This window comes from Scardinius erythrophthalmus, assembly GCF_964197995.2.
Source record: "Scardinius erythrophthalmus genome assembly, chromosome: 3".
NCBI classification, from domain to species: Eukaryota; Metazoa; Chordata; class Actinopteri; order Cypriniformes; family Leuciscidae; genus Scardinius; species Scardinius erythrophthalmus.
In genome coordinates, this window is record NC_138223.1 from 37448029 (window position 1) to 37476012 (window position 27984).

The 27984-nt window shown below is 39.5% G+C and overlaps 2 protein-coding genes across 2 annotated transcripts; one reads left to right on the top strand and one right to left on the bottom strand.

Moving 5' to 3' along the window:
* Positions 1–24537, top strand: prr36a (proline rich 36a). Its single transcript, XM_081362136.1, has 6 exons — positions 1–324; positions 9640–10338; positions 10642–10729; positions 15657–15823; positions 15929–18553; positions 20499–24537. The coding sequence occupies exons 2-6, from the start codon at positions 9750–9752 to the stop codon at positions 21494–21496; spliced, it is 4467 nt and encodes a 1488-aa protein (XP_081218262.1). The 5' UTR covers positions 1–324; positions 9640–9749; the 3' UTR covers positions 21497–24537.
* On the bottom strand, positions 24096–27913 carry cUnh19orf67 (chromosome Un C19orf67 homolog; the record flags this gene model as incomplete). The annotated part of the gene is made up of 7 exons (XM_081360712.1): positions 24096–24240; positions 25922–26083; positions 26535–26714; positions 26940–27040; positions 27117–27261; positions 27535–27721; positions 27811–27913. 7 exons carry the CDS (start codon positions 27911–27913, stop codon positions 24096–24098), a joined length of 1023 nt encoding a protein of 340 aa, XP_081216838.1.
* Positions 27914–27984: the final 71 nt, after the last annotated feature.

Sequence of the window (27984 nt, forward strand, 5' to 3'; positions counted from 1 at the left end):
ACTTGACACCATTGGATGAAAACCGGGAGTCCGATGGGCTTTTTGGTGGCTTGCTCCTTTTTAGTTTCTTAATTGCCACGTTAGTATTTGGTTAACTTGCTTCACACTGGATTCAGCTCAAGGCGAAACGCGAGAGTAAAGCAGCGGGCTGAGATAAAGGTTTTTTTTGTTGTTGTTGTAGCACGTTTGTATATTTTAAGCAGTTTGCACAAGGAACCTCACGCCTCCCGTATCACCTTGTCGCCGGTGTGAAGTCGTGGATTGCCTGCATTTCCAGATTGAAGCAGAGGAATCGAAACAGGACGCTTTTAAAATCAGCTGAAGGTAATTAATGGCATTTTAGAGCATGTTTGCTAATATTTCAACCTGTTTGCCAATATTTCAACCTGTTTGCCTGGTTCAAATTCTCTGTTCATATTGTCATTTCATTCGGGACCGAAATCAACTTGGTTTGCATTCGGTTGTCGTTTTGAATATTTTCTCGTATCAGGTTCGGTTTTGTTCGGATTTTGCATGTTTGGGTTGGGCTGGGCTTTTAAAGGATGTATCGATTTATACACACATGGTATGAACTGAACAGCGGCCTGCGCTCCGTTTGTTACACCGATTATTTTTTTAATATACGTTTGTATTTAATCACTGCGCGTGAAGGGCATCGTAATTACTCAAATGTTTCGCGTGGCTGCTGCGGACGGTTACATGATTCGTGCGCGGATAAAAATGAATGTCCTTGCATGAACATTTTTTTCTTGAGCATAAAATGATCATGTTTTCTACAAAATAGCCTATGAATACAACATTCATCTGTCTTAAATTCAAAGAAATCGCTGCATTTTGTGGGGGTTTCTATAGTAGCCTATATGTTCAGCATAAAACGTTTAGTGCTGTTTTTGGTAATTACAAGATTTGATGTTGAGGAATTCAAATCCCTGTTTTAATCGAAGCGCGTATAATATAATCGCTTCACTTGACAATCGAATCTAGTATACGCTGGTCCACAAGTTACATAGGCTAGCTGTCCTGTGTTGTTCTTACCCGCCTCGCCTCTCTTTATCCGACTAAACTTCAAAAGCTCAGAGAAAATCGATAGTATAAGTGGACTCTCATGGATTGCCGTTGTTTGATATGGTCGTGATGTGGACCGCCTGTGGTACTTATCCTGAGCTTGTATGGTCAATGCCACGTTTTGACTTGAAATTATCGTCTGAATCGTGTTGATGTCATTCTGTATTATCACCTTGCCCTTGTAACGCCAGTAGGTATGTAGATAACAGCGTGTCTCTCATCACACCCTGTCTCTGTTTACATTCTAGGCTTCAGTTCTAGAAGTTCATGACCGCTTTTAGCGCTAATGGCCCGGATATTTACGCGGCCGCTTCGGGAACAGTTGCCCGTTCACCAGCGATTCTTTCATGAGCGGTCGTTTTGTATGAAGTGTTGATTTTAAGGTGCATTCGGCGATTTCTCCCAAATTAACAGGGTTTACACAAAGAGATGGAAAGCACGTTTTAGAAATATCCTTAAAATGAGGTTCATTCACATTAGATGAAGACATATCAGTCTTATTCCAAAAGAGTTAATTCTACACGGAGCGGGTCGCCCATCATGGGCGAGGCCATGTTGAGATCCCGTAACCAGCGGAATTATGCAATTAACCAGTTAGTAATTTTAACAACATTAACACATTGACTTTAAGTCAGTACTCAAAAACTTACCTGTCAGTACTTCTAAACAAGAGAAGGATCAGCACCAAAATGCAACACCACAATGACAACCTGTATTGGTTCCAGCTCAGCTGAGCTCAAGATGACTTAATGAAATCATTCGCTCACAGAATGCAATAGAAAGCACAATCAATCGATACATAACACTATCGGCTAAAAAGTCTAATGGAGCAGCAAGAGTGATTGGTAAAAATGTCCTGTTTAAACAAAGCTGTCAAAGAAGTATGGCTAAAACAACCATTGGCAGCAGCTGTCCCTGCAGCAAGCTAGCAAAACAAGTTAACAGCATGGTCCAGATTGATAGAATAGACTGGCAGGCTGTTCGAACAGAATAAATTCAAGTGGGGAGAAAAAAATGCATCCAGGGCAATAGGTGTTACTATTAAGTCCAAAACTGGTACTACCGGGTCGAATATGAGCCAGCTAAATGTAGCCTTTAGAAAAACTTGCCGAGTGCACCTTTAATTTGCAAGAGATCAAATTCTTTATCGAGTATTTTTAAACACCCTTATCTATGCCATTTAATGTGAATCCACTATGATGTCTTGCTTAGCCCATAATGGTCTATTGTGTTTCCCAGTTGTCTGTAATGCCAGCTGTTGTTGTGGACCCCCCCCCCCCCTCCAAAAAAAACCCCTGATTGACCTGAACAAACAATCCAGAGCTAAAACCAGTTTGAACCGAGTACATGAAAATGGGCTTTCATTGTAATGTCTACTTGTCCTAAAATGTATGATAGCTCCTCTGTTTCAATGTGTGCCTGAGCTCAGGTCTGTCAGAATAGTGTTGAGCAGGGACAGCTGCTGTCAGTGGTTGTTTTAGCCATACTTCTTTGACCGCTTTGTTTAAACAGGACATTTTTGCCAAACTTTCTTGCTTCTCCATTAGACTTAGATTTTTTTAGCCGATAGTGTTATGTATCGATTGATTGTGCTTTCTATTGCATTCTGTGAGCTAATGATTTCATCACTTGTTAAGTCATCTTGGGCTGGAACCAATACAAGTTTTGTCATTGTGGTGTTGCATTTTGGTGCTGATCCTTCTCAAGTCTGTGGTTGGTATTTTGGTGATGACATTAGTTTTTTTCTGTCATTTTTGTTTGTGCACAGATGCTCAAACGTGCTGCGTAACATGAGAATAAACCTCATTAGTTCAAGCACGTCAAGTGGACATGCCTGCGCTTCTGTTTACTACAACTGATGCTGATGTGTGCGTTGATGAATATTTATGTGAATAAAAGCCTAAATTCTATCTGTTCATCATAAAGCGTTCGAGTCTCTTCAGGGAATTTGTACTAAACCGCCCGATTCATATGGATTCGTTTTCCGATCTCTACAAACTTTTTAAAGCGTCAAAGTGGTAGTTGCGTAGACTGTCAATGGAGGGACCGAAATCTCTGAAATCTTGGGTTTGGAATGGCATGAGGGCGAGTAAATGATGACAGATTTTTTATTTTTGGATTAATTAACCCTTTAAGGGTGTTTGTGTGCATATATATTGATGTTCTGGCCAATGCAGAAGTCACAGATTGGACTATTTAACAGCTTTTGAGATGTCTGGTTGGCTTCAGCTTAGCCATGACCTCATGGTGGGGTGGTCGAGTTGGACAAGCAGATACACAGCTAGGAAGAAGCCCCAAGTTTTCTGTAGCAGATGAATTAAATAAACCACATCATCAAATCGGTTTGCTTATTCACCAGTCCACTGCCTTACAGATACTCTGATAACCTAGTTTAGTATAAACTCGATTGACTCCACTTCCAGTAATGTGAATTCCAGACAATCATTAAGTCCTGGTGTTCTTTCGTTTCTTGTGAAATGGCTTCCTGAGTTTTTACCATCGGGATAATCTACTTGGTGCTTGACGTCAGTTTGGCATTTGGAAAGAACATTTTGAAATACCCCTTTATTATATTAAATCCTTTCTGGTGGTTTTATAACCCCCAAATCTGCTGAAACCCTGCCACTGACATAAGAGCTTTTAACTGTCAGCAAACCAGTGCTAGATAACTTGGCAGAGAGTTTGTTTGTGTGTGTTTTTTAGATGGAGCTGATGTCCTGTTTTAATCCTCCTGGGCTCAGTTTCTATCCATCACAGCGTCCTGCTGCGTGTCCAGTATGCAAACTACACCCAAACCATCACGCCACCATTCACCATCTGTTCTTTCTCTCCTTCCCTCTCTCAAAACTCCCTCCCTCTCCATAACATCTTCTGACACTAATCTTTTTTGTCTGTCTTGAACACGTGAGATGGTTCCAGCTTTCTCTTTACTCAATTTACGCTCAAAGTTAAGTTTCTTCAAAATTCCTTTTACACCACTTTTACTTTTGTCCCGTGTCGTTTTGCAGCCTCTTTCTGTCCAATATCTCTGTTGTTTTGGAAGCCCCGTTCTGGCTGTGCCCTGCCCCCGTCAGCATGGTGCGCCGCACACAATGGGGAATGTCCTCTCTTAATCCTTACATTACGCATGGCAAAATCAAACCCTGCTGGGTCATTAAGCCCCATTCACACCCTATACTGAGACAACACAGACGGCTCGCTTGTCTGGAGTTAATCCCGTTGGATGAGTGGGAGCAGGGTCGTCACGTTTCTTCCTGTTTATCTGCATCGTTACTACCGTTTCACACTCCCTGAAGTCTGACACTTCAGCTCGACCCCACACACAACACTGACCCATTACTACACCCATATAGTAACCATTTACTAATGCAAATCACAGTACTAATGACGACAGGTTACTTTAGATTGACCACAATAAGAACTGAAACCTGCTAAAGGAACTAGTGAATGTCGGAGAACATTTACAGAAAGTGCTGATTTATATAATATCTATATGGGTGTATTTTATCTGTAAAGGTGTGTTTATGTGTGGAGAATCAGAAAGTTGAGAAATCACACCCACCAATGGTGACTGATTTATTAAAGAATGACTGAGCATATTAAAGAATTTCCCCCTTCCCGCGAGAAGACTATTTCACATGGGCAGTTTTAGTCTCTCACAGTTGTGGGTGTATATGAATGTTGCGACTTCCTGTCTCTTGTCCGTATGAAGGAATGTGGTGTGCTCATAAACATGCTGAGATGTAGCTCAGGGAGAAAGATGGGAATCTGGGTTTCCTAGCAATACGCAGCATGTTCCATTTTGTTCTGGGATGTAACTGATATGCAGGCCAAGACAGAATCTGAAGAGAATACCCCCCCAAACCAACCCCCCCCCCCTATCCTTTTCCTTTGCTGATTTTGAAAAATATGCTGCTTTATGCAGAGTTTATTAAATGTTTTTGCTATTTTGATTAGGCTTTAAGCTACTGATAAGAGTTTAGTACTCTGTTGCACATTTGACTGTTTTTAAATCCGTTCTGGAGATTTTCCTTAAAAATGAACACTGAAAAAGCCGGGCCTAGTTATTACTGGCTGTCGTTTTCTATATGGGAAGTGAAAGTAAAAAGTGAACACCCACAGACTGATGCCCATGCAAATTTCAGAGGTCAGTGTGCAAATAGCCTACTAAACAGTGAATTATCAACTTGAGACGCAGGTCAGACTTATGTAAGCTCAGACTGAAAAAATTCAAAAGTTTGAGGTCAGTAAGTTAGTTTTTTTTAATTCAGAAAGGATGCACTAAATTGGTTAAACATTTATATATATATAAAAAAAAATAATTCATCAGGAAAAAGTCCTGAAAACTATTTAAAACATTAAGCAGCTGAAGGATCATGTGACACTGAAGACTGGAGTAATGATGCTGAAAGTTCAGCTTTGCATCACAGGAATAAATTCTAAAATGTACTGCAAAAGTTATTTTAAATTTCAATATTTCACAATGTATGTTACATTATTACTGTTTTATTGTGCTGGCACCCTTCTGAAATCTAAAATGACAAATGGGACACCCTACGGTCTCATGGACGCATGCATGCATCAACCATTGTAAGTCCACAAGATCGAAAGTGCATATAAAGTGTGCCATTTCTGACAGGGCTGTTGGTGTAGCGTAAGCTCAGGTGAGAATTAACGAGTATAGACAAAAATGAATGAATTAGAAGTCTAAAACAAGAAGATTTAAAGAGGATTTCGATATAAGAGAAAAGGAGCTACATTCTACGCCGGGTCAGAGGTCAACCTTCCGCCGGAACTCGACCCTCTCGTGAAGGGGATGGATGGATGGATGGATGGATGGATGGATGCGCTTTTTGGAGCTTCAAAAACTTGGGCACTATTCAATGCCGTTACAAAGCTGGGAAAAGCCAGGATATTATTTAATATAACTCAGATTGTGATTGGCTGAAAGAAGAAAGTCATAAGACATTCTAGGTGTATGAGGGTGAGTAGCTAAATTATGGGATAATTTTATTATTATTATTTCAATGCAAGCTCTGTTTTGGACCTGCCAATTGAAAGATGCACATTATCATTTTAGTCTTTGGTAAGAGCAGCCTCATGGAGTCAATGTGGGAGTCCGATGACTAATTGACTGTAATGTGTAGGGAGTAAAAGAGAGGGAACAGGAGGGGTGTGTTGCTGCACTCTTTCAGTGTTTTCATGTGTTGATCTCAGGAGTGCATGTGCCAGTGGTAGCGTTGTGAGAGCACTGCCTTGTATGGGCAGATTGTATGAGGGGTATGTGTTTGTCGTTTCTGTCTGCTTTTTTACTTTTCTGGTGAAATCCGTTTCGTTATTTGACCTCTCATCCCATTCCGGTTATTTTTCCGTTTTCGCCTGGTAACATCAAGTTACAGATTATAACTTTGTTGTGAAATTACAAGTTAAAACTAAACTTAACAATTAGAATGAGGATCTAGATATTTGTTAAACAGAGGCCTGGGTCCTGCTGCTGGCTCTTATTACAAGAATGCAGGATGTGGCCAACTACAGCTGCATGGAAATAGCTGCACGTCTGTCTATGACAGTTGGTTATGGCTCGGCCCTGAGGAGCTGGAAGCCCTGCGGAGGAATTTTGGGTTTGCAAGGTCTCGCTATTTGTTCCTTTTTCATTTTGTATCAGTTTCTCTTGCACAGATTCTCTAGAATGTGACATTTGCTTTGTGCCTGTGTGTGTGTGTCTCTAGCTGTCGTCTGCAGATGTTTCTGAACTGCTAAGTGGGACGCTGTCACAGCACAGTCCATCAAACCACTACACTAAAAGGACACACACTTTGGAAATGACGTCCCCATGTGGAAAGCAGCTTTATAAACTTCATTCAGCTTAATTTATTTCAGATCTGATAACACCAGAAGTTTAATATAGGGCTAGGTTTAGGATTAGGGAAGCACGTTTTAAAATGTCCTCATGGCACCTTTATAATCCTCAGTCTATACATGTAAATTCCCTAATCCAAACAAATAACAGATTAAGATATTGGACAAGATGGGCATGGGGATTAATGAGAGGCAGACACGGTTCGTACTTTCATTGAAAAACTGCAAATATTAGTCATTTTTAAAATCTTGTTCTCCAAGCCTGGAAAATCATACATTATCCAATATCATATCAGCTATTGTTTGCTCATAAACCATGGTGGTAATTTTTTTTTATTTTATTTTTTTTATTTGAGAGTGACTTGTTTCTTTGAGTCAGTTCTTTTAAATGAATTAGTTGATTTGGTTCATGCATGAGTCTGAAAGGCTCATTAGCAGATCAGTCTTGAATCAAATAGATGAATAGCTGAAAAGGCAATGGAAAAATCACAGAAATTTGTTGGTCGAAAAGTGTTTTCTGTTAAAAATAGACATTCTTTATTGCCATCTGTGGTTCCATGAAGAACCATTAACATCCATTGCATAAAAGGGTCTTTACAGTGGAAAAAGGTTCTTTAGATGTTAAGATGTTCTTCACACTAAGAAGAACTGTTCACTGAAGGTTATTTGGGGGGATCCAAAATAGTTCTTCTAATATGGCATCACTGTGAAACCTACTTTTGGAACTTTTATTTTTATGTATGAATGAATAGATTTGGTTTGGATGATAAAGTAGGCTTTTTTTTTTTTTTCATGAGCACCTGAATGTTTTTGCTGTTAGATTTCCCTGCTAGTTCTCATTTTAATTTAGTTTAACTTGATGTACAAAAATAACTAAAACTAGTACTGAAACAAAAAACAAAAATGAATAACTTTATAGACATGAAAAAACAAAACTAAGATGCTCAAACTTTAACTAGGATGAAAATGGAAAAATATAAACTAATTTAAAATATTAATAAGAGGTGAGAGAGATGGAGTGATATTCATGGGAAGCTGAACTGTGATGTGAAACAGCTGGATTCATTCCTGCAGATATTATCTTGTTTTCCAATGATCAGTGCTGTGCAACGTTTTTTTCTTTTCTTTTTTTACTCTTCTCTGACTCAATTGGATGTCTTTTTTTGAATGTCCCTGGTTGATCTTCACATCCACATGGAGACACAGCAGCAGGGCTGCTGGGTAATTTCTGTGCTGTCCTGGGCAGAACGATGACCTCCCAATTCATCATCTCGGCCTGTAGGATGACAAGTTTTTTTCAAGAACTTGTCACCCATCTTCTTTGTTTTCTGTCTCTTGAGTGACTTCCTTCAACATTTTTATTCACAGTTTTGCTGTTTGTTTTCCTCTTCTTGATTCTGTCACACACACTTGAGCCCACTCATATCTTGCATGATGATGATTTTAAAATTTGATTTCTCTGCTTGCCTCATCATTGTTACTTCTCACTATTTTCCCCTTTTCCCTTTCTTTATTTGCTCTCTGGATTAGTGGCTTGGGCTTGTTGAAGAGCCAGAACAATAGCTCAGCTGCTTGGGCCATCTGTATGGCTGCAGATGAGGAACAGATCTGATGCAGAGGAGGAGGGGAAGGAGAATGGAAGAAAGAGGGGGGTTGTGGTTATGTGGTTAAGGAGTAAGACAAGAGGATTCTGAATAAAAGAGTTTGGAGAATGGAGAGGGGTGAATGGGTGCAAAGCCCCCCCCCCCCCTCTACACCCCCATTGACCCTTTATCCTTCTTTCTTAGAGCCCGAATTCCACAATCTTTTTTGCTGATGAACTTTTGCATCAGTCCATGAAAAAAAAAAAAAAGACTTGCATAGTGCAGTGCTCCAGTAAAAGAGTTCTATTGAAATTTTATTTCAGAATTCTACCTAAATTTAATTTGAGTTTTATTTATAAAACATGAAAAGTTGTGGATCTGAATCTGTGTTGCGTGAAAAAGATATCTACTGTCTGGGACATAAGTGTTTCTTCACTTATGACATCATCTCTGTTTGCACTTTGCAGACAGGAAATTACTAGTTTGACTTTGAATGAACCAGTAGATGAAACCTACAGTCCAGATAATGGCATCATATTTCTGTATAGCAGGTGGTGGTGATGGCTCTGTGTAAATAATCCACACAAATCAAAGCTATAAATCATCTTAATATCCTGTCCCTTAATAATTTTTTTTTTTTATGGAGCCATTTCTGACTAATGTATTGGTGAATGAAATGAGTGAGAAGTGAATGGCAATGTTATAAGTTGTAAAATATACAGTGATCAATATTCCATCCTGTAATACATGACAAATTGTCACTGTATTTCTGGCAACAACAGTTGATGTTTTTATTTTTTTTTATTTTAACAGGATACTTTATAGTATTTCATTCTATATTCTAAACTATTTTAAAACTACAGTGAGCATCTAGGATGCTTGACCTGGACGTGATCTTTTTTGTATTTTGGTTCTTTCATAATGCACCATTTCCTGTTTTTCCCAAGTTGCCATTCATGAGGATGGTTCCCTTTAGAAAACACTGCTTCCCATTTAACTTAAAGTTCTCTCAGTGGAGTGTTTATTTTTTTCTTACTCTATGATTACTTAAAAGTCTTTTATTCTATTACACATGGCAAAAGCTTTTCTCTGGTAAACTCATTGTATTTGTGTCTTTCCCACATTTTTACAGGGCAGTTATTGAGCTGGTGAACACATCCGTTATCCCTGGGTTCAGTGTGTGAGCAGCACTGAATCCAGCGAGTGTATCTAGCAGCAGCCAATCGACGGTTAATATTGGAGATGAAACCTGATGGGGTGGCCACATCACCATCTGAACCAATGGAAACTGAAGGATCAGAACCCGTAACTGATCCAGCCAGCAGTGACGGGGCATCTCAAAATGGCACTACATCATCACCTCCACAACCTGATGAACCCCAAATTGAGCAAGCAGCTCCTCCAACTGTGAAGGAAGCTCCTGGGAAAGCAGTAGATGCTAAAAGCAAAACCAAAGGCAAGACTACAGCAGCAGGCCCGGCTACCACTGGACCAGGCACACGACCCAAAGCAACCCAAAGCCGTGCGGCTAATGGCCTCACAAAGACTGCAGCGAGTACCCTAACCAAGAAACCCATTCCAGTGGCCACTACTGCAGCAGACAAGAAAAAACCCACCACTAATGTTGGACAATCTGGTCCCAGTAAGAAACCTGTTGGCTCTTTTGCTGTTGCAACCTCAAGGGCCCAACCTAAAGTAACGACTGTTGGAACTAGCAGATCAATGACGACAACTGTTGCCAGTGGAACAAAGACAGGAACAGCTGTCGGCACAGCCACCAGCCTGAGTAGAAGACCTGCCACTAGTGCTGCAACCAAACCCAAAACCACAGGTAAGATGGCCAGGCATGAGTTAAGTTCTGGTACTTCTAAGTTTGGATTTGGGCATGTACAAATAACTAATCGTAATTAGAAAATAATCCATTATTGTCATGTCATGTATATTTACAACACGCACGTTTCATGGTGTAGTGAGTCGTTATGTGCTAGTTTTTTTTTTGTAAAATAAAAATACATGTAATTTAATTGTGGTTCTTTTCATCATGGCTTTGCATGATATTTCACCACTATTTTCCAAAGCAATCCTATTGAATTTTCACTTTGGAACATTATTTATTTAAATTTCTTTTCTTCAGCTCCAGCTCCAAGACCAGCCACTGCCCCTGCTGCCAAACCCAGTGCTTCAGCCACAGCCAAAACCACCGCAGTTCCCAAAACTAACAGGTAACGCAGCTTTTGGAAGTTTAGATGGTCATTTGAGCTTGGACATTTGACTGTATTTGAATGGAAAATTGAAATGTTGGGAACTGAACAATTATTTGACTTATGTGGCTTTAAGATATCAAAAAGGCAGATTTGGATGCAGTCACATTTGGGAACTGTTTTGTGTTTAGGGCACCATTTAGTGGAGAAACCATTATCAATATCAATGACTTCATGCTTTTTGCAGTGGAATGGTCACTATTGTGTGTCTGGCAGTTATTGGCTCAAGTTTCTGTCCCTTTGTAAGTCATTCTCCCTGAAAGACTGCTTAGATCATGGCTTAACCAGAGTATAGGCCCAACAGTGCTCTTTTTGTTGATGATACACTCTGGGAATGATAATTGGTGTCTTCACTTGAGTTAAACTGCTTTTATGATCCAAGTTAGCTACATTACCAATTATGTCCGTCTTTTTTGTCTTCAGTCTCTTGTTTATTCCTTTCATCCCAACATAACATTTTATTTTGCAGTTTTACTTGATCATTATCAGAATCAAATGATTGGGACTGATCAGTTTTATTTCTTTCCCCATCTTACAAATATTTCCTTCCCCAATTTATTACTATTATTCTTTCTTTTAATGATTAAAAATGTCTTTAACGCAATGAAAACACAAACTGCATGTCAATTTGAAAATTTGTATTACATAATTTTAAATCAGTCATGGAATTTTTCTTTGTTGCTCAGATCTAAAATTCACTTTGTGAGTGTGATCTTTGATATATTTATCATAAAAAAATAAATTATATTTATATTAAAATTTAAGTAATCACAAACAACTGCATGACATTGAAGTCATTGGCGAAAAAGTTTGGGAACCTTGTTTTGAAGAGTCAAACTGTGTTTGTTGCAGCTGATTACTTCCATATCCGATCTCCTCAATTGTTCATAAGAGTACATCCAGTTTATCTAGTCTTGTCTGCTGATTACAGATTAATTATGTGCTTAATCTATGCATTTATGTGGTAATGTCAGTTTACAAGGCTGTTTAGACTCCATTTTTATAGTGTGTTTTAGGCAGACTACAGGGTGTGGTTTGTGTGCACTGTGCATTGTGTGTGCTTCTGCATTAACTCTGAATTCACTCTTGAATGAAATGCTCAGAGAATAGAGAAATGGATTGTGAATCGTATGATTGAGCACTCATTTGATCTTTGTTTATATGGGTATGTTTTCCTTTGATGCATGTCACACAATGCATATCCTCACTGTAGCTTCAAATGAAATGTTTGCACTGCAGAAACACAATCACACCCCTACTGTGGGAAATGTAAACTAGTTCCATCAAAGTCTTCTCATGATCCAACTACAGCTTCTCCCCCTCCTCTCATCCTCGCTTTCACTCTTACTTTTCTTTCTGGTATATGTGCCAGGTAGATATTTCAGGCATTTCTAGAAGGAGGAGATAATTCTTTGCCTGTCTATAGATAACATTGTGATTTGTAAGGTAAAACTAAGAGGGTTCTGGGCCATGGTTCTGCCACTCCTACTAGACCAACCATCTTGCTCACTCAGTTTGTAGTTTCATGGGATTTGGATAAGTGCTGTGCTCACCAAATGAGTTTGAGTCTAGTTTGTAAAGTGAGCCTCTTGAATTTTTAGCCTGCAGGAGTCAGAGCATTTTCATTTCCCTTGAAATGAGCTTCTGGTTAGCCTATCTCTATTTGTTTTCCTTTTTCCTTTGCTGCAAAATTACTTGGAAACCAGATGGCCTTTGTCACATTATACCACAAGACAAATGTTTAAATATGAATGAGCTTATAAATTTTAAAATGGTGCTAATGTCGAAAATAAAAGCATGGCAAACCCTTAAAGGTCCAGAATGAATGGAGCAGTTAAAACTGAGTGAGTGATGTTTTAAAGCAGTGTGCAACTGTGCAAAGGAAAACCACTGCCCGATGCTCTACTGAACACTTTAAAAAAAAAAATCCAGAACAGTACCTTTATCCTTATGGCCATTACTTAATTAAAGCTTAATTATTGATATGCAGATGTCTGTGCCAGTGGGTGGTGTTCTTTTCCATTGAGTTAAAGGCAGATTGCTCCTATAGGAACATCTTTGACTTCTTAACCGAAGAAAAGCACAAACTCTACTATCATTCATATTCGCAGAGCATTTAGTTTTGACATTTTATTGCCATCTTAAACTTCTCGACCAATTATTTTGTTGTTTAGGACTTGGAAAAATAGGTACATAATGGTCTACCATGTTATTGTCAAGTCTTGTCTTTATCAAAATTATAGCCTTGGCAATTTGTGTTCTGTTTGGCCAGAAATATAATGAGCCCTAATCAGGCAAAGGTTTTTGTAAATACCTAATCCTTTGGATGCCTGAGCTTTTGAGGTCAGCATGTCTGTGGAAACTGCTAGGTTCGTACTCTCCAGCTGCATAATTTTAATCGAGTTGTAGCCATAATGCTACAGAAATGAAGATAAAGATGCAAAGCTGTTTACTTTAGTTGCTATGCTACGTTTATCTTATGCCTTAATGCTCTCCTGTTAGTTGCCCTCTATTTATATAATGTGATTGCAGTCCTATTTTCTTTTCCCTCTTGTTGTCTTTATTCTGCTTTAATTTGACCAAAGATGGTTTAATCAGTGTCCTAGAAAGTACAAATAAACCTAATGTAGGTCATGGAATTGTATTGGGAAATTCCAGTTCTTTTGTTCTCATCCTTTTAACAATTGGCTGTTGTTTCAGAATAATTTGTGGGGGAGATGTTATAGCCTTGGCATGTGGGGCCAAGCCATTTGACCATGTTCTCTATTGTGCACTTCTATAAGGAACACGCTCATTGCCTGTATTGTCTGCGCGAAGAGCTGGAGTATGTCTTCTGTCATGGTTATTGGTGTGGAATTGAGCATTCAAACATGCTTCATATAGTTCTTATCTTTTCAAGTTCTGGTAGATCTGATTCTTAAAGTATTTTATGATGCTTTTGATTATAAAGACTAATGCAAAGGTCATGACATTTAAACAGACGTTAATCTGTTCCGATGGCATTCCACAGCGTTTGACTGTATCTACTACATAACTAATTGGGCTGTCAAAATTAACACATGCAATTTAATTTGTTCAGTTTAACACGTTAAAAATATTTAACGCAATTTACGCAGTATTCGTTTTTTCCGGCCATCCTTTAGCTAGCGTTACAAATAATCACGCTATCATTCATTCAAATGCTTTTAAACTATTTGGACGCAATGGAGAAGCAAAAAATAACTCAAAACTGTACTGCCGCATTGTGAAGCGGCTCTTTGAACAAATGCATGAAACCTGCGCACAGAATGCCGCTTCAGACAGTGCAGCATGGAGTTCTCTTTCGCATTTGAGTGGACAAAATTGTCAAAATGCCTGTTATTGGCGAATATCCTCGTAAGCAGAGTCTTAAACAAGTAACAAAAAAAGTGTTAAATTAATGACTAAAATAGAATGTGTCAGATCTGTGTCAGGTCTTAAAGTCCCCATGAAATCAAAGTGGATTTTTTTTGCTTTTAGTATGAATTTGCTCCAAAACAATGGCAAAATCCGCATTTAGAAGATGTAAGCATTCAAAACTTAGTCTCTCACTTCTGCCAATATGGTTTAATGATTTTAATGACATCACTCTGCACTTCAGCTTCTCATCAGATTTTCTGTCCAATCAAATGCTCTCTAAATTATAAAGAGATGCTGAAGTTGCTGCTAAAATCGGTCACTGTTAACCCATTTACTATTTGCTACATGGTGTAAAGATGCTTTCCATTGGGGCGAATGAAGTTTGGTTTCATGTTAGTGAAATGTGGTCAATGTGAAATTACATTATAAAAATATATTAACTTTTATTAATATATTAACATTAGGTGTGATTAATCACAATTAATTACAGAAAAATGTGATTAATTCGCTTTTTTTTTTATCAATTGACAGCACTAAAAACTAAACATAGATGTTCAACAGTTTTTCCCTGCTTATTACTCTTATTATTGTCTTGCTACTTTTAGTTCTGATTAGTTGCAACCTGTTATTTAGGTTGGTAGCTGTTATCTGGGATTCACTAATGCAGTATATACAGTGGCACTGAACTGTGGCCATAGTATTTTTAGTAGCATTCTTTGTTTCTGTGACTCGTTACCCTGTTGTGCTCATGTCCAAATAAAAACAAAAGAACTTTATCAGATCCTATCAGTGTTAAGCTGAGTCTTAGGTCCGGTTAAGGCAAATATGATTGTCGATCATCTAGCTAAGGGCAATTTGTGAACTGTAAGTCTTTTTGACTAAAAAAGCATCCATTAAATGGCAATTAACCGAGGCATATGAGATGATGCAAGTGGTCTTCTCATCACTAATTCTCCCCTATGTGAACATGAAAAGGTGAATTAAGAAGCAACTACATTAAGGGAGTATAGGCTAAGCCAAAGGAAATTGATTATCATCTTCCATTTCTCCCTAATGTGGTCTCTTACCAAACGCTTTACCAATCCCTACTCCTATTTCCTTCATTACACCATTTCTTCTCCCTTTTCTAGTTTCCTCCTCCCTACTCAAATCACTTTCTCTCAGGTTAGAGAAATGAGAGATAGATGCATTAGTTGATGAATGGCCCTAGTGGATTGGTTTTCTGTTGCTGCTTGAAATTCCTTTTATGGTACACATGCAGACTACAGATTTACTACCCAAGACAGAAAGCTGGTTTGATAAGAACCCATTTTGTGCAACTGTAATTAAACAAATTATTGCACCTTGAAACTTACCTCGTCTATCTGCTCTTTGTACTTTTTCGATCATACAGTAAATTATCTGAATGTGTAAAATGCATCCAAAATGCAAAAATTGAAATAGCAAACACCAAACAGACATCACTCTTTTTCTAAAATACTCATGAATTTTTTTTTGTGTTTTTTCTTAGGGCAACTGGAAGTTCTGCCCCACGACCAGCTGCTATATCTGCTACAAGAAGAACGGTAACCAGTACAACTACTTCTACTACTACTACTACTACAGTAACTAGAACAAGCCGCATCGCTACACAACAGCCTGTTAAACCCTTGGTTACAACATCAGCTGCTCGAAAAGGTGATGAACCATTTATTGGCATTTAAATTCATATTATTTATGGAAAAGCATTGCTTTATTTTTGCTCATTTCATTAAGTCATCAAAATCTATTTGTCATTTATAGATGTTGGAAAAACTAGCACTACAGCACCTGCAAAAAGAACAGTTGCCCCAACAATATCTCATCCTGCTTCCAACAAGCCTTCAAATTCAGAAGCTCCAAAACCAGCTGCAGCTACCAAACGACCTCCACCTGGCATCAAAGCACCTCAACCCAAACCAGATGACAAAAAAAGTGTACCAACACGTAAGGTGCCCCCTTCTCCACGAAACAATCTCTCATGGCCAGCATCAGGCAAGAATGCTGCAGCATCTCCTAGTCGTAGACAAGCAGGTAGTGGGGTTGGAGTGAAGCTTCAGCCATCTAAACCAACACAGTCTGTTTTGCCACTTGTCAAAGGAAAGCTCGATGGTAAACAATCTGCAGCAAAGCCTGATGATGAAGCTGCAGCAGAGTCCGTGCAACTTTCAGCAGCTGCAGAAGCTACTGTTGCTGTAGCAACAGCTGCTGCCATAGCCAGGGAAGAGTCTGTTTCAGGGCCTGAAGGTACTCCAATTGTCGAGAGCTCTATGGATGCACCATCCTCCTCTTTAGATGTGCAGGAAAATGTAGATGTAAACTCCCAAAGTGTGCTGGATGTTTCTAAAACAGAGCCTGAGGCTCAAGAGGCCTTAATAGAAACTAGTCCTGCTGAAGTGGCTTGTCTGACATCATCTGTGGTCGATCATGAATCTGAAGAGAATGTGTCTGAAAAAGTTGATGAAAAGCTTATTATGGCTGTGGCACCAATTGCGCAGGAAGCAACTGAGCAGGAAACCATGACTGCTTCATCAGTTAATAACTCTGTTGCTACTATAGTGTCCTCAGGTGTAGAGATGGCTGAAAAAGCTGAAGCGATTAACAGTGACTGTTATGAAGCAGTGGAAGAAGAAGAGAGAGAAGGCAGTCAGCAAGTATCTTTGTCAGAAATGAGTGGCACCCAGCCTACCGAAGAGTCTCAACCTGGGTCAGCTGGACTTGCTGGGTCTGTCTGGCGGGCAGGGGCCTTGCTTTCGGAGCTTGACTCGGAGGAGGTGAGTTGCAGCCAACAGGGAGCATCAGAGCTCAGCGCTCCAGGTGTCCTGGAGGGCACGGAAAGCTTGGATGATCTAGGTGATGCAAGCCTTAAAGGAGCTGATGGTGAAGGTGCATCTGTTGGGTCCCCTGATTTTGAGAAGGTTCCTGATATTCTTGCTAACGAAGATGACGATGACGACGATGATGATCGAGTTTGTGACATGGAGGTAGGGTCAGAAAGAGCAGAGGACTCTAATAGGCAACATCATGACAATGAGGACGATGAAGAGGATGAAGATGTAGAAATGGCAAGTGAGGGCATTACTGAGAGTGGGCTTGAAAGTTATGGGAATGCAGATGAGGATGACTTGACTGAAGACTACAGATTAGACAACTTGAACCGAATCCAGCCTCCTCCCATGGTTCCCTCTGCCCCTCTGGCAACCCAGTGGAACCAGTCTAGTTACTTTGCTGATGCCTGGGCCCAGCCACCACAGCTTGCCTCTACTCTTCTCTCAAGTCCTTCCTCTGAATGTTGGCAAGCATACCCAGAGACCCCAACACAAACACCTGCTCAAGCAAAACTTGATGTTAGTTCTGAAAGAGGCTCTTCCTCCCCTCTACCACCAAACCTTTATGATTCTTCAACTTGCTCACCTCAACAAGGCCCACTAACTGCTGCAGAGGGAGATGTTAGTCCCCAACCAGGCTTGACACCCTCTCAAACCTGCAAATTCCAGTCTGGTACCTCCAGTCACCCTGACTTAGCATCTGATAGTAACAGAGACACAAGTATACCAGAAGAGGTGGAAGATTGCAACAAGTTCTCCGATACTGAAACTCATTCTAAAGGGGAGCTGCAGCCAGAACCGCTGGACCCTGTCCCCACTGTCCAGCCTGACATCATGCAGGACCTAGCCATCCACCTTGAACATGATGATGATGAGGAAGAACCAGAAACTCTGCCAGCTGATGATGTACTGGGTGGTCCAGCAACTGCTCCATCATCTCCTTCATCAGCTACAGAGGATGAGGCAAGTGACACGGAAGGTGAAATGCAGATCAGTGAACCTCAAGCTAAGCTACCTGGCACTGGGAATGCCTATGAAACTGCGCCTGTGGGCCACAATGTGTCCAGTCTGGAGGAGCGTGAAGAAATGGGCGGGGAGAATGAAGCTGGTGGTGGTAGTGAGACCCCGCAGTCTGCCACTTCTGCTGCATCCTATGGCTTTGACTACATGACCTCTAACTCCAATGCCCAGTCATCTGCCGAGAGTTGCAGCAAGAGTCCTGGCATCTTTTCTCTTGAAAACGAAGAGCAGCTCCCAGATGAGGCTAAGGATCCATCTCTTCTTAAAGAGTTGATCCTGATACCTACCACTGCATCCGGGGAAAAGATTGATCATATCAAAAGCCAACATGGGGAGTTCCAGTCCTACCCAGAGCAACAGTACATGCTGTGTGGAGAGTCCAGTGAGTTGCCTGAGCCTGATTCAGTACCAAGAGTTGTACCCTTACAGTCAGGTTTGACTGACCCTTCATCCCCACAGCACCAAGAAGAAGAGCAAGATCTTAACACTCAGCATCCTTACTACTCCACTATATGCGAAAAGACTGATAGTCCCCTGGCAGGTAACGTATAGAGTGCACTTTGGATTTTGTCTAGCTTGGGGTTTCCCAGTTGATGATGTCTTTTTAATCAGTTAAGAAAACGCTCATTCAATGGTTCCACTTACACAATATGAAACAGATATTAAAACTACATTTATAAGTATATGGCTTAGAACCTGTATGTGCAATAGCTACTACCATTTACACTTGAGGTGACTTTTTCTCAACTATTCTTTTTAAAACTAATAATGGGTGTTGGTCTGAACTGGCATGAAATTGTTTGTTTGTGGAGTCTTCAAAATGACAAAATAAGCATTGAAGAAAAATGAACAATGTAATGGACTTTCAACATATTTTGTGTATTTATCAAATTCTTTTTTTTACTGAACAAATGTATATTCATTGCTTTTTGTATTCTGTTGTCTGTTAACTATAAATGCCACTCTTTCATCCCTTTCCCATCATCATTATCATATCCTGTCCTCACATGTTTCTCTCTTCTGCACTTTAGGGTTTGCTAACCCCTTACTTTTATGTCTTATTTGGAGTACTTATTGTCTTAGCGTTAAATAAAGGTTAGATGTTTAACATGATTTCTTTTTACTCTGTATGTTTCTTGAGGTTTGCATTTTAAGGTAATTTGCACTGGTTTATTTTAATGCCCACTGTTCATCCATCACTATGGACTTTCAAACTGGTAACATTTGAAGTGGCCAAATGACAACAAAGATTAATTTGTTCTATTCATTAGAAATTATTATTATTAGGTATTTAATATTATGAAACAATATTTAGTACATAAGGATGAGACACATTCTTGGTATTGTTTTATAGCTTCAGAGCACATTTGGGTCATAATGGAATATTTGATTTATTCACTTAAACCAGTTGGTACCGTATTTGTTGTGGCATTATAATTCAGTTACTTATACTAAATTGTAAACTTGCACATACACATTTGCATACATATACATGCGTTAAACCTTGTGTAAATTAATTATATAAAGAAAACAGGATGCTTGCAGCAGAAGAGTTTTTCTTCTATGCCAGTATGTTCCTTTTGCTTGTATTCCTCCTCCGTTCCTTGTTTGATCCCGCCTTCCTCTCAACTCCCTACCATCCAGAGGAGGAAAAACGAGATCTGACCCCATCAACCTTCTGGATCTCACCCTCTATCAAGGTGCTTTAAGTCCTCCACCTCATTGTTTTTTTTAATTCTCCATCTTTGTATTTTGATACTGCTGCTTCTGGAGTAGACTTTGCACACCTTCCACTTTGGGACTAACTGGGTGAAACCGCTTTAATCACTCTGATTATTAACTGCTGAAGCTATTTGAAAGGACCTGACTTGACATATTTACCTGGACTAATTGGACTTCAGTAAATCCCTATGCTGGGTTGTTCTTAATCCCCAAACTGGACTTGCTTTGCACAATGCACTTTTCTGTAATTTTTCCTGTTTTTAAGCATGCTCACCTCACCAAAGAAATATGCTGTACACTGAGGTGGCTTATTGTGTAAAGCATGTTTTGTTTTATAAGCATGGATCTATTGGTGGGTCATGTTTTTTCATTGTTTAAAAAAAGAACATGTTTGCTTTCTGCTATATTGTAATATGCATGGTGAGCACTCACTTTTGCATGTGTTCAGCTTGTCACATTAAGGGAGATTGTTTACCTCATCAGCTTTTGTTTTCTTTGTTTGCTCTTCACACTAGTTAGTGGTTACTGCATATACAGGGTATAGCCACTTTTATTGCACAAATCTCTTCACAAAATGTCACAAGGTGCACATTTAGTTATGTTTCTTTTTCTGCCACAGTTGTTTCATCTTATACTTGAATCTCACAATTTTGTTTCTCCACAATGCTTTTTTCTGCTTCACCAAAACCATCTTTAACATTTTTATTGCATTCTGCTAAACTCTCCTATTTTAACATGCTCTGGACTCTATGCTTCATTTACAGAAAGGAACTTAAGCTTTCCACCACAACCAAATGATTTGCTTTCCATCCAAATGACGATGTCATCCAAACTTCGTCTCAGGCCACGTGCTGCCCATGTGACCCAACCACCACGGCTTCCCACTGACCTCCCACCCAGAATACCAAATGCAGTGACAAACACACAACTTCGATGTCTAGAGCAACACCAACAGCACCTTCATGAGATCCAGCAACGACAGGAGAAACGTAATCGAGAGCAAGAGAGACAAGAAGCGAGAGAGGAAGAACAAGTGAGGAATGAAAGAGAGCAGGAGGAGGAACAGAGGAGAAATTTACTTGAGTTGCAACTTAAGCAGCAGGAACAAGAACTGAAGCAGCGACAGCAGATCATGCAGTGGCAACAAGAACTTGAGCAGCAGAAGCAGAAACACAAGGTGCATACACCAGTCGTCCTCTCTCCTTCATCAGGACTCTCCACCATCTATGAAACTGTGGAAGCAAGTGACACAGAAGATGAGCAGGAGGGACAAAGAGTGCTTGAAGTAGAAGATAAAAGCTCTTTCAATGGAGAAGACATGCAGAGATGCACTGAAAAAAATGACTCGGATGATCTTTCTTCACAATACTCAACACCTTCTTCAGAGTCTACTACTCAAGATCCACAGCGAGAACTTCAGGAGACGGACCCTGCATCACATCAAGACAGTCCTTCTCCCTTGGGATTTCCCGAGCAACCTCCACCTCTGGAGTTTGACTGGGGCAAGAAGGTGGACATTGTTCATCAGCTCATCCATCAGACATTACTGCTTACAGGTGATGGTTGCTCGCCCCTTTTTCTGCTCCCCGGAGGAGCAGGTGGGACACTCAGCCCCCTCGAAAGCAGCCTGTGGCCCAACTTGTTGCCACCTTTGACACCCCCTTCAGCCACCGTGACGTCTGTGAGCAGCTTCTCACCTGAGGTTCCAGGCAGCTCTGCTCAAGGTGAGTGGACCGTTGTAGAGCTGGAGACGCATCACTGAGGAAAGTTCAATAAAAAGCTTCCCAAATATGAACTCAAAGAATTTAAGATGAAGGTCCACCAATAGGGAATCGCATGTTGTAGCATTAGATAACAGTTTTATGATATAGTTTTACAGAGGATGTAGTCACAGATTGGACAGGTTCATCCATTTCCGTTCTGCAGTATTTAAGCAAGTGTTGGAGTAGAAAACTGATGAACAAGAAACTGATGCTGCAGAACAGGACTATCACCATCTTGCTCTTTCTTTGATTGGTCTTCAACCTGAGAGTTATTCTAGAGCAGTGAGCTTTCATTTCAACTCTCCACCCACTCAAAAGCAATGAAACACTACAGTCACGTCTGACCTGCCCCCATGCCTAAAAGCCATTTCCTTAAGGTTTAATTGAGATGTCTGGCTGGCTTGGACTACATACATTTATCTCTTAGTCATTATTGAGCCCTCTACCCACAATGGAGGCAAAATGCCAACTCGATGACTGAGCAAGTTTAAACAAAATGGGCCCCTTTCTTTGGCTTCTCTGAGCAAAAGATCTATGAAAAAGATGAGGTAAATTGAAACATGCAGGTTTCAAAATCAGGTGTGTTTTTTGTTCTTTTGCTCTATGCTTATTACAAAAGACCAAACTGGTTGAATGCAGCTTTTGTGCAATTAAATACCACAAAATGCTGTTATCGAAAAACTCATTTCCTGTGCATTAATTAAATCCACTGGTTGACAAGATTTGCAGGAATTTCACTGGGTAATTCATTGAGTTATTTGGAAATGAAAACTGTAAATAAGAAGACAGTATTACAGATTTTCCAAGAATGCACAGCTACCTGAATTTTCTAAACATCTTGGGGGTCAAAGATCATTTTTGGTCTAATACTTATAAAGAGTGACACATGGAAAATTTGTGACCTACAAAGTAATGATTTTTTTATTATTTTTTCTGGAACTATATGCACTGCTGTAACATTTTAGAAATAGCTGACACCAGAACCATTTGACATTCTAGATTGTAATGTGTTACAGACATTTTATAACTATATGAGATGACAACTGTGCAGCTACATCAAATAATCATCTTTACTGTGAACCTTCTGAACACTGTGCCTCCCTTACCTGTCCGAATTTTGAAGGAATTTTTATTTGAGGAACAAGTAGCAGCTCTCATAACCACACTCATTTAAATAAACTTTTCTGGTTTGCTGTGCCTCAGATTGACTCCCACATTTAGAGGGCTGGAAGGACTTTTAGCTAAATTAGCACTCTCATACACTGTGTCACACAATAGTCTACCAAGTGTTTACAGTCCCTCCTTGGGGTCTAATTGTTTCGTCTCATCTAGTATGAATGGGAAAAATAGTCTTTCACTGATTTGTCTCTGTGTTTCTCTGCAACTTATCTGTGCGTCTGGAAAAAAACCCACTAAGAATTCCAAAGCAAAGGGAATCCAATGGGTCACATTATAAGCAAGCCTAATATGTTCACCCAAATTTAACTTGTAATTAGATAAGTCAGATGTTATTGTTGTTTGTGTATCTTTTGAGGAGTTTTGTTTGTCACATCTGATTGAATGAATTGATTTAACTTGGCAATTTTGATTGCCCAGAGGAATGTTAAAGCACAATTTGATTACTGGAGCTCATCTCGCCTATATTATCTGTTTTGTCGTTTGTGAAAGTACGTGTATATTATTTTAAAAAGGATCATGTTTAAAGTCGGTTTACTGTATTATGAAGAGGTTTTAATTTCATTTGTACTATACTGGTGTACTGCCTGTTTGTCCAGTGCTGTGAACTAGTAGTTTAGAGATTATATAGTACTGTTTTTGACACTGTAATTGTAGAAGAATTGTTCCTTTTTTTAATATATCAAAAGAACCACTTGGCATTTGAATCAGGGAACACACACAGGGATTCCAGGTAGATTGACTTTCACTGTATTTTGGCTGAACTACTGTTGTATATAACTTGACATATCACTTTACAAAAAAATTTACAGGGAAAGCTACTGTATAGAGACAAAAACCAGCAGTACTAATAATGCACAGAAAACAACTCTAGCTTTGACTGGGCTGAATTACAATAAGAAAAATGAAAGGAATACAACAATGTTATTCATAATTCTCTACCCTCTACATTTGTTTTTTTACCATGTTTTCCAAAAACTGTGCAAAGACATAACTGCATCTCAGTGGTACATTTCCCCACTTTTATTGTGTATATTTTTGTAATTTATTATTTTGAAAGGAAGGATTGTTTTATTTCTTTGTTTTATAGAGAAGAGTAGGCAGTGGGCCAGGACTGCCAGCGGGTTTTATTTCTGGACTTTGTAACTTGGACGGCCACTGTATTTTAATGCTTTCATGAAAAATAAAGTTGGTTTGGCATTTAATCTTGAACTTTTACTCTGCTTAATGAGCTTTTCATCATTTACCATATAACAAACTTACATTGCAGAACAACATTAACAATAGCCATGAACTATAAAAGTTATTTTGAAAGATCTACAGTTTTGGATTTACAACTTCTATCTGTACTCTGTTACCCATCTGATTTCAATAAACCAAAAGCTCTTTCCAGAATGGGTGAGGCCCTGAGCAAGCACAACCTCATGTATTAATGCCAAATGTACCATCTATTTGTGGAGACAGCAGCACCCCCAGCAGGCAGTCTGTGGCAGTGCAGGATGAAGGCTCCTCAATTCCCAGACACAACAGCTGCTTGTACTGACCACAAGGGATTGAACACAACACCCTACAAAACATATACACGCAATGAATTTAGCAGCTAGCTTTACCTGTTAGTCCTAAATGATCTCAAACCAGCTCAGTGCTTGTCTAGGATTAGCTTCAGTTTTTGTTTGTGTATTGTGGAAAGCAGAAACTGTAACTGCAGTATTATAAAAGGATATATGATAGATAGATTACTATATGATATACAGTGAGGAAAATAAGTATTTGAACACCCTGCTATTTTGCAAGTTCTCCCACTTGGAAATCATGGAGGGGTCTGAAATTGTCATCGTATGTGCTAAATTCACTGTGAGAGACATAATCTAAAAAAAAAAAAATCCAATCACAATATATGATTTTTTAACTATTTATTTGTATGATACAGCTGCAAATAAGTATTTGAACACCTGTCTATCAGCTAGAATTCTGACCCTCAAAGACCTGTTAGTCTGCCTTTAAAATGTCCACCTCCACTCCATTTATTATCCTAAATTAGATGCACCTGTTTGAGGTCGTAAGCTGCATAAAGACACCTGTCCACCTCATACAATCAGTAAGAATCCAACTACTAACATGGCCAAGACCAAAGAGCTGTCCAAAGACACTAGAGACAAAATTGTACACCTCCACAAGGCTGGAAAGGGCTACGGGGAAATTGCCAAGCAGCTTGGTGAAAAAAGGTCCAATGTTGGAGCAATCATTAGAAAATGGAAGAAGCTAAACATGACTGTCAATCTCCCTCGGACTGGGGCTCCATGCAAGATCTCACCTCGTGGGGTCTCAATGATCCTAAGAAAGGTGAGAAATCAGCCCAGAACTACACGGGAGGAGCTGGTCAATGACCTGAAAAGAGCTGAGACCAAAATATAACTTTTTGGTCATAATTCCACTAAACGTGTTTGGAGGAAGAAGAATGATGAGTCCCATCCCAAGAACACCATCCCTACTGTGAAGAATGGGGGTGGTAGCATCATGCTTTGGGGGTGTTTTTCTGCACATGGGACAGGGCGACTGCACTGTATTAAGGAGAGGATGACCGGGGCCATGTATTGCGAGATTTCCCTCCTTCCCTCAGTTAGAGCATTGAAGATGGGTCGAGGCTGGGTCTTCCAACATGACAATGACCCAAAGCACACAGCCAGGATAACCAAGGAGTGGCTCTGTAAGAAGCATATCAAGGTTCTGGCGTGGCCTAGCCAGTCTCCAGACCTAAACCCAATAGAGAATCTTTGGAGGGAGCTCAAACTCCGTGTTTCTCAGCGACAGTTCAGAAACCTGACTGATCTAGAGAAGATCTGTGTGGAGGAGTGGGCCAAAATCCCTCCTTCAGTGTGTGCAAACCTGGTGAAAAACTACAGGAAACGTTTGACCTCTGTAATTGCAAACAAAGGCTACTGTATCAAATATTAACATTGATTTTCTCAGGTGTTCAAATACTTATTTGCAGCTGTATCATACAAATAAATAGTTAAAAAATCATACATTGTGATTTCTGGATTTTCTTTTTTAGATTGTCTCTCACAGTGGACATGCACCTACGATGACAATTTCAGACCCCTCCATGATTTCTAAGTGGGAGAACTTGCAAAATAGCAGGGAGTTCAAATACTTATTTTCCTCACTGTAGTAATGTTTAAGTAATTATAATGCATTTAATCATTATTTCTCCATCTTTTCCTATTGAACTGAGGGCAGTACATTACCAATCAGTGATGTCCTCTGGGTCAGGGTACGTCTGGACCCACCGACCAATAGACCAAATCCTTGCCACTCTTTTCTCTCTCTCTGTATTTTCTCCCTCACATGTTCCCTCTCCATCCTTATCATCTTGTGTCTCAATGACATCCTTGCAGCACAGAAAGTAACTGTGAAGGTAGTAAGGGGTTGTTGTAAAAATTAAGATGTGGCACTATTCATCGCCAAAATATGACTTATGTTCTCTTTTTGATAATTAACCTGAGATTTGTACTGGAATTTAGAATGTTTTTGGTGTTAATAAGCTAAAAAAAAGAAAAAGTAAGGCTATTAACACATACAATATAATTCAATCCCATGCCAAAGTGAACAAGAAACTGGATATTAGTTGAGATATTACTCCTACACTGTTATCAGTGTTTCCCTGTGCATCTAACAAAGTTGCTTTGACTGAAAATGGATGTTTAAATGACATTATTATTAACTAACAACATGTATTATAAAAAATGATTATAGTAATAATAAAAATCACAGTAAAAATACAATAAAATTCCCCTTCTTTTTACAAACAAATGGGATGGGACCTTTAAATGACTGTCTCTCTGACTAAACCTCACTTACAACTCTGCACTGTCATATGTCTTTCCTTCTCCTCCCTGTATCTCTTGCTCCACATTCCAGCGCATACGCTTGTATAGCCCAGTACTGGCTGTGGCAAGAAAGGGGGTGGGGCAACAGTACCGGAAGATTGACAGCTTCATGTTGTCTATTTGACACTGGCCAATATAGAAGTGTGAGATACTGTAGAAAGAGATACTTAGTGAAAATCTGCAATGAAGGAAATAGTACTAACAGAAATAATGCAATCCCTGGGTATTTTATGACTGATGACATCCAAAAAAACAGGCATCTGACTGAGAACCTTCCTTTTGTGCTAATAAAGGATCCATTTCTTTTGACTGACTCTTCACCGTCATTGGCAAGTCTACTGCCTGTCTTTATCTATGATTTTTAATTGGTTTGTACCTCAGTGGATCAGATTCCTCCAGTGAGACGAAACTGAAGGAGGCGTACAGCAACATCAGCTGTTCCAGACGAGAACACAGTTGCTGAGAGAACTGCAAAAGCTGTGATGGATATAAACACAATGAATATGTGAGTTATTTCCACAATGCAGAGCATGAGAATAAATCAGTCTCTCACCTGTGTGCGAATATATGTGGACAGAGGTGGACGGAAGGGGTTGGAGTTTCTGGCTGTGGACTCCAAATAAGTGAAGTACGACTGACAAGTTTGCAGAAACTTTGGGACAATATGGGCAAACTCATAATTCTGGGGGCAGTCTTGGCTATAACAAAAATAAATACAAGAGCAGATTTTTTTTTTATTAGATGGGTAACATCAGAAGACATTTGGCTGTTAAAAATGTTTTTGTACAGAGCTTTCTTTTCTGTGTTGACGTATTTGCTTTTGTATAATAAAACTGTGTTTCCTCGTCTCTTCTAATATCAAAACAACAATAATAAAAATCCAATAACATATGTTGTCTTATTAAAGCATAATCAATCATGAGATGTAACAGAAAACAATCGAAATCTTCTTTTTCTAGATATAACCGCACCTCCACAAAAGCTGTGTTTGAAACTCATCTGCCTTGTTCAGCAAGTACTGAAGCTGTTTTTCTATGGGAGAGATTTTTTCATCAATCGTTCTCATATCTTGACAGGATGGAGAAGTGTTTCCTGCGGCAGGACCTTCACCTAAAAAGGACCTCTCATCACCAAAAGAGGGCGCCATTGTAGTGTCTTCTGTAAACAAGAGCAGTATTTAACACATCAATGTGGCGATGGGTTTGGGCTGGGAATAGATAAATAATTTGCTTTTTTTTTCTCAGTACCTTCAACAGTCTCTGTAATCGTTCCTACTTCTATCATAGACTGGGCTGCTTCATTCTCTTTGCATAGTGAATTCTTAAACTCAACATGCTCTGAGTTTGCCATCATGGATCAGCCAACCTGAAACATGAAATAATGAGCTCTGTGACACGAAACGTGTGTAAAATACTTTTTAA

Excerpts from the sequence above, each read along its gene's own strand:
- prr36a (XM_081362136.1), top strand. The coding sequence starts at position 9,750 with ATGAAACCTGATGGGGTGGCCACATCACCATCTGAACCAATGGAAACT. Across the intron at positions 10,730-15,656 it reads GCAGTTCCCAAAACTAACAG|GGCAACTGGAAGTTCTGCCC; the intron begins GTAACGCAGCTT and ends GTTTTTTCTTAG. Across the intron at positions 15,824-15,928 it reads AACATCAGCTGCTCGAAAAG|ATGTTGGAAAAACTAGCACT; the intron begins GTGATGAACCAT and ends TGTCATTTATAG.